This window comes from Tursiops truncatus, chromosome 4, assembly GCF_011762595.2.
Source record: "Tursiops truncatus isolate mTurTru1 chromosome 4, mTurTru1.mat.Y, whole genome shotgun sequence".
NCBI classification, from domain to species: Eukaryota; Metazoa; Chordata; class Mammalia; order Artiodactyla; family Delphinidae; genus Tursiops; species Tursiops truncatus.
In genome coordinates, this window is record NC_047037.1 from 39520728 (window position 1) to 39533340 (window position 12613).

The 12613-nt window shown below is 48.6% G+C and overlaps 1 protein-coding gene across 1 annotated transcript in view; it reads right to left on the reverse strand.

Moving 5' to 3' along the window:
- The window catches only part of LOC101325984 (NACHT, LRR and PYD domains-containing protein 1b allele 3), a 37171-nt gene extending 26283 nt beyond the window's left edge, over positions 1-10888 (reverse strand). Inside the window, exons 1-2 of the mRNA XM_019946236.3 lie at positions 10518-10888; positions 1184-1215 (exon numbers count right to left, since the gene is read on the reverse strand). Of these exons, the coding sequence (XP_019801795.1) occupies positions 1184-1215; positions 10518-10549 (64 nt within the window). The 5' untranslated portion in view covers positions 10550-10888. The remainder of the gene's footprint in view (positions 1-1183; positions 1216-10517) is intronic.
- Positions 10889-12613: the final 1725 nt, after the last annotated feature.

Sequence of the window (12613 nt, forward strand, 5' to 3'; positions counted from 1 at the left end):
TTTATCAGGCAGGTTATTATTCTGTACTGGAAAAATGAAACACAGGAGGGATATGGAACTTGCAAAAGTAAGACAGTGGTCCAGCGATGAGCTGAGGAGTTTCTAAGCCACTCTGCAGGCAAGTGACACAGGTCAACAACTAAAGTGGCCTCGGAACCACCCTCCAGGACTCGGAGCCATGCAGCACACGATAAAGAGAAGGAACCAAAGCAAGAAACACATCCCCACACACTGGTTACAGCCTTTAATAACAAGCAGCACAGGCCCAAGAGAGGACTCGACCCTCAGCAAGCCCCAAACCTAGACCAAGACCTTCCTTTAACAAAGGAGTATTGGGCTTCCCTGGTGGCGCAGTGGTTAAGAATCCGCCTGCCAACGCGACACGGGTTCGAGCCCGGATCCGGGAAGATCCCACATGCCACGGAGCAACTAAGCCCGTGCGCCACAACTACTGAGCCTGCGCTCTAGAGCCTGCGAGCCACAACTACTGAAGCGCACACGCCTAGAGCCTGAGCTCCGCAGCAAGAGAAGCCACTGCAATGAGAAGCCTGTGCACCGCAACAAAGAGTAGCCCCCACTCGCGCAACTAGACAAAGCCGCACGCAGCAAAAAAGACCCAACGCAGCCAGAAATAAATAATAAATTTTTTTTAATAAATAAATAAGTGTTTATTTGACCCACTTTCAGGGATAGAATTGTGTGTTGTCATTTTCATTGAGTATCTAAAATTGACGACAACACTCAAGTATTAAAGAAAATATCTAGTCATTGTGTATGGAGCATTTATAGAATTCAATTGATAATACTTCTCTAATCTTACTTTATTGAATTTAAAATAAGGTTAAAAAGAACATTAGAGCCAGAGTTTTAAAGGAGAGAGATGTAAGAGCACTTATTTTCTATTCTTAAGTTATAAAAACTACAAAGGCCCAAGTTCTTTACACTTCTTTTTTCTTTTGGAATATCTGTTGAAAAACAATCTTAAAGAAAATTCTGAAAAACTGTCATTATCGCATCATCCTAACCTGTTGATTATTTTAACACATTTCTATAAGTTGGTGAATGCATGAATGTAAACTGCAGCCAACAGATAAAATTAATTAAAAAATCATTTTCTAAAAACGCAAATTTCCACAGTATAGGTTAAGTTTTCGATAACTCAACATTGACATGAGTTCCATACCTTTTTCTTCTGAAGAGGCACTGTGATCATCACTAGAACAAGAAAAGAAAACCAGTTTTATAAACGGATACTAATTTTATACAAAATAATTATGAGTCTTCAAAATGATCATACTATGTTTCTGCAGGAATGTTGCAGATGAAAGAACTCTCTCCCTCCTCAAGGCTCTTCCTGCCCCTCTCACTCCCCACCTATCATTACGGCCTGACTCCAAACCACAGGATATAGACGGGGCTTATGGAGCGTGCCCTTGAAGCCCAGCTTGTCCGCTCACACCCCGGCACCCCGGCACAGGGTCCCTGCACGGCATCCCCGTGCCCGCCACGCCCCTTGCTCTGCCGTTTCCAGCGATCCATCCTCCTTGCCCCGCCCAGCCCGCGCTGGCCCCCAGCCCCTTCTTCTGGTTCCCAGAGCTGCTCCCTGAGTCGCCCTCCCTTGCCCAGGTCTTCTTACCTGCTTCTCTGGCCTCCTCCCTCAGTCACAGCACGCCTGAGAATTAAGGGCTCGGACAGCTCCCATTCAATTAACCGGTCCATCCCCCGCCTGACCTGACGTTCCGTCCTCACCACGGCCTGGACTCCCTCTGCCCTGCTAGTGCCGGTCTCACGCGAGAACTCACGGTCTCCGCTTCCCACTCCCCACCCTCTCCCGGAATCAAAGCCACCTGCCTTCTGCTCTCCCACGTTACCGAAACCACCCGAGCTACAGCCACCGAGGACTCCTGTCCGACAGACCCAGTGGGCCCTCTCCGTCCTTAGTGACTGCTCTCTCTTTAGCTGAAGCACGTGACAGGCTCCCCCCTCCCCCCTCCCGTGCCTCAGTGGCCTCTCCCCTCTCCATGTGCTCCATCTCCTGGCTCCAGGCCCCAGCCTCCTGGGGATTAGATCGCCGTGTCCCAGGATCACATCAGTGCACCCTCCTCACACTGCCTCCTGCTCGCCTTCACGCCAAGGTTTCAGATCCTAAATCTTTGCCCCCTTCCAGGCCCCTTCCCAGAGTCCCAGGTGCCTAGGGCCCAAGGGTCAATTCAGCACTTTCAATGGACTACAGTCAGCACTTAACTAATCACTGTCTTCCCCTCTCCAGGAAAACCCGCTCCTCCTGACCTCACCAGGTCACCTAACTGGAACCTCCGGGTCATCACTAGCTCCTTTTTCTCGGCAAGCAGCACAATCCGTGTCCTCCTAACCTCCTCCGCCTCCTCCAACACATCTCTCAAATCTGTCCCCTCCTCAATGCAAACTGTTTCCGCCTCCATTCAAGCTCTCTCCCCACCCAGCTGGTTGATTATATTCTCTCACAATTACTGGCTCATTCTCTTGGTTCGTCCCTCGTGTGACCGTCAGCATGACCTAATCATGTCTTTGCCTAGACTCTTCTGTGGCTTCTCACCACTTCCTGGCCAAAGCCTGAGCTACTGGCATGGCACACAAGGACCCCCACCCTGCTGCCTCATCTCCCACCCTCCGTGCTCCCTCAGAGGGAAAGCTCTTCAGTGTCCCAAGCATACCCTGCATAACACACACACGCACACGCACACGCACACACACACACACACACACGCACCCCACTCTCCCTGCACCCTCCCCCCAAAAGGGTCACCGCCTGTGGCCTTGCAGGTCAGGTACCCCAACTATGTGTGCTCCATGGACATGTACTACAATGTTGGGGTATCCCCTCGGGTTGTGTGTGCATGTACGTGACAGTCCTGCCCTCCCCCTTGATGCCCAAACTGTTCCTCATCCCTTAAGGACAGCATTTCTCACGGTGTACACTGAGGACATTAGAACTCTAAAGGGTGCCTTCTAAAAACCATTTTTTCGGGGCCCACCGAATCAGAATCTTTGATGAATAAATGAAAAAGCAGGCAGAAAACAACAATGATGCTATCTGCACTTATGGGGATGTAAAATCTTTCTGCATTTTCTCACTGAATCATCCCAATAAGCCTATGAAGGCCATTTTACAAATGCAGGGACTGAGGCTCAGAGAGGTTCATTAACTTCCTTGAGGTCACACAGCTAACAAACAGAAAAGAAGCACTTGACACTAGGTAGGCCATTATGACTTCAAAGCCCCATAGGTGCCTGGTACCATGTCTCCCTCCACTCCCCACCACTTCACCCCAAACCCCAATCCTGGCAGTGAAAGTAGACTGAGGAAGAAAACAGCAAAAGCAGCAGACCAACTGCTTGCCCTTTCCTTTCTCTTCTTCAGTCAAGTTAGTCAGGAGCCTCCAGATTTTGAAAACCTCCTTGAATCAAGATTTTTTCTGGTGAACATTCCCAAGTATTTGGTATTTTCTAGGAAAAACATGTATTTTCATTTTCAGACCTAAGTCCTCTTATTTTTTAATCCTAAACTCCAGCTCAAAAGGTCAGAGAGTGGTGGTAAACCTGAAATTAGGAAATGCTTCAAGACACTAAGAAAGGCTAAAATATGGTTCCCAATGAAATGCATAGAAGAAAAAGCTAACCACTGCATCTTCTTTCTCTAGACTCATACCTCTTATAATGCAGTCGTTGTGCCTTTTAATTTAAAAATAATTATGAGAACTTGTATTGAATAAGAATAAGAACTAGCCGTTCTTATTGTACAAAATATGTCTGCTTAAAACCCACTCTGTGTCCCCAATGACAAATTGCGTTTTTCTCTTAATTGTCCCTTTCATATTCCCCTTTCTACAGCTGTTTATCTTTATTTCCAGATGTGTGTACATGGGTCTAGATACCAGAACTTCCACTAAAAACCAGAAAACCTTTATGGAAAACCTTTATTTCCTCCATGTAGTGAGGCTGCAGGGTAGAGGGCCAGCTCTCTGTACTAAAACACCCGACAGTTATGGGGGAGGAGACTTAGCCCCGAGGTGGAGGAGCCCGCCCGCAGGGCAGCTCCAGGAGTCACAGCCGGGTGGAGGGAGCAACCCCAGGGGACCCACAGGGGCCCAGCCACTTTACAGAGCAGCGGAATTTGCTACCCTAAAATATGTCCCTTTGGTATATTAATTATTTTAAGTTGGTTATTCTCTAGGAAACAGCAGGCAAAGGGAAAAAACATTGAAAACCAAGCAGGAGTTACCCTCTGTAAGAAACATTTACATTTGTAAGGGAAATCGCTGTCTGCATGGGTGTCCAAATCTGCATCTTTTCAGTGGAGAAGGCAGTGAGTTAAATGTGCATCACAAACCTTACCTGTGTTTACGGTGCTCTTCCTGGTGACCTCCCAGGACTCACTCTTCTCACCCTTAACGTCCTCTTTCGTCTTTAGCTGAGGACGGTATTTAAGGTGAGGGCTTTGGCCTTTTTCAAGTTTTCCTCGGTATCTCCCGTGTGTCCCTGTTATTATATTTTTGTGTGACTTTCTCCTGTTAATCTGTGTCATGTCACAGTTTAAATCCTTACACCAGAAGAACCCTTCTCCCTAACACACTACATGGATGCTAGCTAGTTCCCCACATCCTCTTCCTTTCTGCTTTTTCCATGTGGTTTTTTTAAAAGGAAAACCACGGCAACCACGGAGAGAGAGTACCCGTTCCAAATGTTCCCAGTATAATTTAGGGGCTGAAGATCAGCAGGGAAGGGACTTGGACATTTACTTAATATCACTTAAAATTCCTTACATTTTGATCAGGACTCCACCACGATGACTAGGTATAATTTCAATGCCGCCCCATGCCTATCAGCTCCCAGGCCCCATATCATACAGGCCCCTTTCCCTCAGCGGGAGGAGAAAAACCCTGCATCTCAGCATAGTAAAATCCAGCCTGAGGGAGCCTTTCTCCCACCTCCACTCCCAGCCTGACAGGTGGATAGTAGATGCCAGAAGGATTTCACTCAAATCTGGCTTGATAAGTAATAATTCTCCAGTTAAAGATCTTTAGCAATTCTTAGAGTGAAAATTAAAATGTAATCTAATACCGAATTATTTTCTTTAACTAATATTTTAAAAATATTTACTGTGTGCCTGAACCCAAGCCTAGGACCCCAAGCCCATCGATGGGCTCGCTGCAACAACCTTTTTAGTGCTTGATACTGAACTAGTGTCATCTCCGTTTCACAGATGAGGAAATAAGGCTCAGAGACCTTAGTTAGTAGGTATAATTAAACCCATAATGAGCCCCAAATCCTCCTCTTAACTTTTCACCAGAATTAAACCAACTAGTGTTTTACTTCTTTTAGCCCCTATCAACCTTCTGGGAAATAGGCCAGAAGAAGTTAAATGGGTTAAGGAAAGTGGAAAAGAGTTGATGTTAGTCACAAACTAGAGTTAATCTGCATAATCATGAAATAGCTATACTTTCCAGAGAATAATCTCAGTGAAAGTAATATTCTCTACAATACAGATCTCTTTTCATCAACTGAAATTAACTCACAGGTGCTGTGCTAAGCGAAGGGGATATAAAAGTAACACGTGACACGTGAACCTTGTCCCCAAGGGGCACACTAATGGAAGAGAAGACAGATCAGGAAATAAATAAATGTATATGATGTGGGAAGAGCAAAATAAAAGCAAATATAAGCTATAGTCTTAGCCCAGAGCAGGCTATGATGAACTGGGAAGGACAGAGCTCTTATGCTAAGAACACGGGCGTGTAACTAAGGCCACTTAAACCATGATGTTAAGGCCAGCCTGCATTTTCAAAGAATGCTATGCCTCAGGTAGGATCTTCTCACTGTTAGACTCAGAAAAAAACTGAAGCGGAAAGGTGCCTACAAGATCTTCCAGCTTGATGCATTATTTTACAGAGGGGGAGGTAGACTCCAGGAGAGGTGAAGTTAATGAACACCCAAGATCACACAGCAAATTATAAGCAGAGACAATCTCACAACTTGTCTCATGCCTCTTGGTTTGCCCATCAATTCATCCATTTAACAAACATGGATGGATTATGTGCCAGGCATAAGTGAACAAAGCAACTGGGTCTGTGCCTTCAAGAACACATCAGCCTGATGGGGAAGACTGTCTTCTTGTATCTGAGACAGGAAGTGCTTCAAGAGCACTTGTCTAAGATTGAAAAACTGGAGAGGGCTTCCTGGGGAAGTGACATTTAAACAGCCACAAAGGACAAGCAAGAATGGACAAGAGAATGTTGCACAGCTTCTGTCTGAGCCAGGAAGGAATTAATCAAGGTCCGGGAACAGGAGGAAAGCAAGTGTGTTCAGGGGGAGAGAGGTAGGAGACGAGGAAAGACAGGGAGGTGGAGAAACTCTAACTGTAACCAAACTGATGGCAACCCCAGATGCTGAGTGGCGACCATTCAGTCCACTGAGCAGTCTTCGTATTTCCCCCTTGGGAAGATTTGAAGCTTGAGAGCAAAGGAGGAAGTCAACAATGCAGGGTCTGCTGTCATCAGCATCTTTCATGGAGAATGTCTGATCCTGTGAGACCCCCTGACATTCTACAGGCTCAGACACTGCCTGTGTTGAGTCTAAGAGGCCCAAGCATTTCCCCAAAGAAAATCTCAGTCCCCCAGACCACAAAAGCCAGACCACCCTGAAAAGAAGTTGTAGTACCAGATGACAAAAACCCCTCAAGAGGCTAGGTAACTTTAAAACATACTCCAAGGAAACTGCCTTCACTCAGAATCAAGCTCTGGAAGCCAACGACACAGCCTCTTCCACACTGGCCAGGACAGAGGGGCTTCCTGAGTACCAAGCCCTGTGGGACCAGGCCCTGGGGGAGGGTCAGGGTCGAGCCGCCAGCTGTCAGTGCCCCCAGGGGACACTTCCCAAGCCAGGCTGGTTTCCCATTATCACCCAATTTCTTTTATTCTAAGCATCCCAAAGACCAGCAACTGCAATCAGCTCGCCCGCCCATGATGGAAGCCATCCCATAGCTTTTTTCTTGTGTTCAGGGTTCTGAATGAGAGCACAGGCTTCAATGTTTCAGAAAACACTTAGTACCAGCAAAGATAAAAACTCCACAGGCCTGGCTCTCCAGGCTGGCTCCTTCATCTACCCTCTCCCTTCCTTTTTTCAGTTACACCAGCAGGCAAAAATAATAGTGAAATGGGTAGGTCTTTGGGCATCCAAGGGGTAAAGGACAAAACCTGGAAACTACCGCGTTCATCTAGAGGAGAATGGATGAATAAAATATGATATCATCATATAATGGAAAACTGTAAGCCATGAGAATGAAAAACTGCTTACACACAACCGAGAGAATTAATCTCACAAACATAATGTCGCAAAAGAAGCCAGACACAAAAGGGTATATACTGTATGATTCTATTTTTATAAGGTTTACGAACTAGCAAAACCAATCTCTGGTCCCTCTGGGGAGGAGGGACAGGAAAGTAAGAGGAAAACAAGGGGGGCTTTTAGGGTGTTATATTCTATTTCTTGACCTGGGTGGTGGTTACACAGATGTGTTCACTTTGTGGTAATTCATCAAGCTGTGCCCTTAAGATGCTGTGTTTTCTGTGTGACTGTATACACATACACAAAAAGGAAGGGTTTTCAGCATCTTGGGAAAGGAAAAGTATTATATAGGACTTTAGCTTTACTGGCCACGTTCGTGAATGGAGAATGACCCTAGGTGGAAGGAAGAGGTGACCGCATTGGGGATATAGCTCAAACGGCTGCTGTGGGGTGGCAGGAATTAGGAGGAACAGTTTCGGGGTTTACTCCTTTCTTTCTCCTTGCAACTGCCAATGAAATCTCTGCATAATGTACTCCAAAGGGAAGTGGGGCCAAGAGGGAAAAGGGCTGGAACTAAGCTGGCTTAAGGGAGACGGGAGGCAGCTGGAACACTTCAGGCAGTGAGGGGACAAGGAGGGACGGAGGAAGAGGAAGAAGAAGGAAGAGAAAGAAATCCTAAGTGCCCAGGGTGGGCAAGAAGGACAGCTCACCTGACTGGGGACGGATGGGGTGGGGTGACTCCCATGACTCAGCCCCGTAGAAGGGATCCCTTCTCTACTCCCCTCCCTGAGCCCAGGTCTGATGTACACCTAGATGAATGGTTTTATTGCACTGCTTTGCTGTGCTTTGTTTATAAGCCGTTTATAACCTCTGGGAACTGAAGGAACAAGGAGTGTGTATGAGTGTCTGTTTGTGCGTGCGTGTGTGCAGCCAAGGATTCCACATCCCCAGCATCTAACACACTGTTTGGCATATAGTTCGCACTATTAAAAAAAAAAAAAATGTTCATTGGACAAATAAATGACAGAAAGAATGTGGTAATTAGATATAAAACAGAGACTTCCTTCATATTGAAAAATCAGTAATAACAGCTTAAATGGCCAAAAATGTGGGAATGGCTAAGTATCAGAGGCGCATACTGTGCAGCTACTACAAATTACAACTAACTGTAGCAAACATCTGTAGGGTGCTTTACAGTTTACTGAGAATTGCACCTCCCCCTTGTTTGACACACAATTATATGGACTTTGTTACCACACTGAAGTGTTTAAACAACACATTAGCAACAATCTCCCTGAAAAGGCCAGAAAGATCACAGGTGGTGGACTAACAAGTTTTCAGGGAAAGTGGTGGGGAGGGCCCACATTTCAGAGTAATACTAGGAAGGCTGGTAGAGGTTTCCTTAGCTCTGTGTAAGTAACTGTGCTAATTTCACACACTGTATTTCAATTCACTTCCTCTTTTTTTTTTGAGGAACAAAACTTTACTTTTAGCCATCATTTGATTCAAAGTTCTCTTTAACAATCATTTACAAGTCTTGCTGTTAACTGACCACCTCTAAAGAAGTGTTTTTGATATTCCAAGCGGACACAGTTTATGTCCTAGTGTAGTTTTATTCATGCTAATTTCAAGAAATTCAACAGCAAAACCCATCCACAACAGGCTTTTCTAAGACTGTCTTCCTGATTGCAACAGTGTTTTAAAGAATAGGTGAGGAAAACACACACACACACACACACACACACACACACACACACACACACAAAACAAAACCAAAAAATCCCTCCCTCCTTCCTGAGAGAAGCTGGGCCTAATGTTCCAGGACTGATCCACAAAAAACTGAAGTCGTGAACACTTTAAACCTCCACATTCTCTTCTTCCTCTAGCTGATCCTGTAGAAACTCTTTTTGTGTCAGGGACTGTCCCATAAGTAAATTCTCTGCAGAGTCTCAATCTTTGCCGAGCGTTTCTGCACTGTTTTGGGTTGGACTTCCTGCAAGTATTTACTGCAATGAGAGGATTACCTAAAGGATATATTTCACAAACAAGCCATCATGTGTCTTCTGCTGAAACACTACATCCAAACACTACAACTAAAAGCCTGCTTTTGCAGATGACAGTGAGTCCTGGAGAACTCGACCACAACATCCCAAACCAGCTCTTAATAGACATTTCCACGTAAAAAGCGGCGGCTTTTAAAGGGCTGTGGGACGCTGATAACACACAGAGGCATTGGCTGCCTTTACAGTAATAGCAGAAATCCTTCAAGCAATGTTGATCTCGCGCCTACTGTGCTCAAGACATTGTTAGGGCCCCATGGGGGCGTTGAGGGGATGATGGGCACGGGGGTGTCCCACGCATGGGCAAAAAGGGATTAAGGAAATAATCCTGCTCTCAACTCAACTTGAAAGCCGGGTGGCCAAAACACCGATGGTGTTCAGTAAAACCTCCCCAGTCCTCCTCCAGGTGCAGAGGGCGCAGGAACTCCAGAGAGCTGAAGCTCAAGGGCTGGGGACACACGAGGACAGCAGAACCGGGCCTCGGGGGCGGGGAGTCGCCACGGAGGCGGGAAGGGAGCCGGTCCACACACGCTGAGAGCAAAGGGGATGCCGCAGGGAGACTTGCCCGCCTCCTCACTCGCCCGCCGCCAGGTGTACGTGAACAAATCGGGCCCACCTGCCGCTGCCGCCGCCGCCGCCGCCCCCGCCTGGGGACGGGTATCGGGCGTGGGGAAGCCGCGGCGACAGGGGGCAGCAGCGCTGCCCGTAGCCCCGCCTCCGGGCCGGGAGCCCTGGGCCTCCGAGCTGCGCGCCACCGCCTTCCGCGCGAGCACCTGCGCGCGACCCCGCCGCCGCCGCCCGCCCGACCCAGGTGCGACCGCCCGGGCCCCCCGCCGGGGGTAGGGGGTCGGAATCCGGGAAGCATTGCGCGTCGCCTCCCCCATGCTCCGTGCCCGCGCGGGGCAGGCGCCGCCGCCGAAGGGCGCTTTGTTTGTGCGGCCCGAACGGGGATGCCGGGGCGGGAGTGGAGCCCTCGCCCCACCCGGGAAAGGGCAAAAGCAGAGCCTTCGGTGAAGGGTGCTAAAGACCGCAAAGCCCCTTCTCCACGCGGCGATGTTGGGTCCAGCCGCACCCCACCCCCGCTCTCCCTTTCTCCTTCCGAACCACCCCCCCCAGCCCCGCGGCTGCGCTCACCTGCTCTCCGCGACCCCCGCGCCTCGGCTCATCGTCGCTCGGCGACTGGGGGGCGGGGGGGACGACACGCGCGCCCGGGGCTCGACGCTCGAGTGACGCCGGGGCGCCTGCAGGAGGGGTTCGCGTGCCGACCGCTGCCCTGCGCACCCGGAGGCGGCCGACGCTGCCGGGGGAGTGAAGAGGGCGAGCGAGAGCCACAGGGGGAGGGGACTGGGCGGGAGGGGGCGTCGGGCGCGCTGCTGCAGCCGCAGCCGGAGGCCGCCCGGGCTCCCTAACGGAAACGCACGCTCGCCGGCGGCCCTGCGCGTGCACGCCGGCGTGCACACTCTCACACGTGTGCACACTCTCACACGTGCGCACACCGGCCGCTCGGTAGCTGCTTACCGCCATGCCCGAACTAGGTTTGGTGACACTAAGCCGAGGCTTCTGTGAAAGAGAAGGGGCAGCGCCATTCTGGAGGGGACGGAGAGCTCATGTCATTCTGATTGGGATTGGATACTCCTGTGTCTGAGGGGTTTTCACGAGACAGCCCGCCTCCTACAAGGAATTCCCAGATTCTCTTCTTAGGATCTGTAAGCCCCCTGAAATTCTCTTTCAGATTTTGTACCTAAATACAAGTGTCTGGGATGAGGGACCACAGCTTCCTAAGATAAAACAGCTGTGTGACCCCAACCCCACCCCAGACTGTAAGGATGGATGGACTAAACCAATGGCTCCCAAACTTTGCTGCACATTGAATCACCCAGGGAGTTTTTCAAATCGCGACGCTCTGAGTAGTATCCCAGATCAATTACGTTAGTGCAGTGGGATCCAGTCATCCGTATTTTTCAAAGATCCAGGTGATTGCAATATTCAGGAAAGTGTGGGAACCACTGCTTAGACTGTCGGTGATCCTCACTGTACACTGCTTTCTTTTACCCCGTTTTTCAGCGTGATTGTTTGCTTGTCTGTCTTTTCCATGAGGTGGTGGGTGTCACACAGCATCTAGCCCAGGTCTGACTCCCTGTAAGTGCTCAGAATGCCTTTACTGCAGGAAGGAAGCAAGGCAGAGTCAGGGATAGGCCCTCTACCTTGTAGACCCCTCTTTGCTCTTTCTGAAATTCTCCACAGGCTGACATACCCTTGACCTCATGGAAATAGCTTCATTGTAAGGCCTGAAGCTGGGGAAGAAAATGGGTCATTGCAGCTTGAAGGGATATCTGTCTTTTAGATTCTTCCAAATGTCTCCACCCCAGAACACCCCTTACCTGCCTCACTGTGACTCAAAGGTCCAGCGCTGGCAGTGTGGGTGTGTGCAATAAAGTCAACCCCGATGGATGGAACACCTGTGAGTCCAGCACTATGATAAGATATTTTATACTCTGGGAAAAAGCTGGCCTGGTGCTATCACTGGGCCTTGGTGTTCTTCTCTTAAACATAAACATGGACAATTTCTCAGAACATCAACCTGAGACAAGGCCCCTCTGTGACCACGACGGATGAAGACAAGAACAAGACTCCTTAATCATGTCTAAACACAGACAAAATATGAACATTGTCCAAGCCACAGTGGACACACAGCTATCCTGGCCAGTTAGAGTGACTGCTGCTTCTTTGCCAGTTAACAACCTTAGCCTCTCTCTGGTCTGCCCTTCTATGGATAAGATTTATAAGGATACACACTCACAGAATGACCCCTGCTTTCCTAAGCCCACCCCCAATTAGCTAACCAAAACCCAAATCCTTTAATAATATTTCCTAATACCCTCTCACTGACACACCTCCAGGATGGTGTGCATTTCCCTCACTGCAATGAGTAATAAATTCAACTATGTAAACTATAGGTATATTCCTAGGGGTATTTGGCAAGGGAGCATTAAAAATAACTTAGTCGACACAAGAGCAGCACAAGGTAAATATTACACCCTCTTCACGTATAAGCTAACCAGGATTTGTACAAATCCTATGACTCAAACTCACACAAGGCTGCCTGGCGGTCAATGGAGAGCCAGGGTTCATGTTCACCTGGGTTTGTGGGGAGCCAGGCTTGTGTGTTTCTTCCTCACAGGAACTGTGGCTTCCACATGAGCCTGAATTCCAGTCTTTTGCAGTTCAGT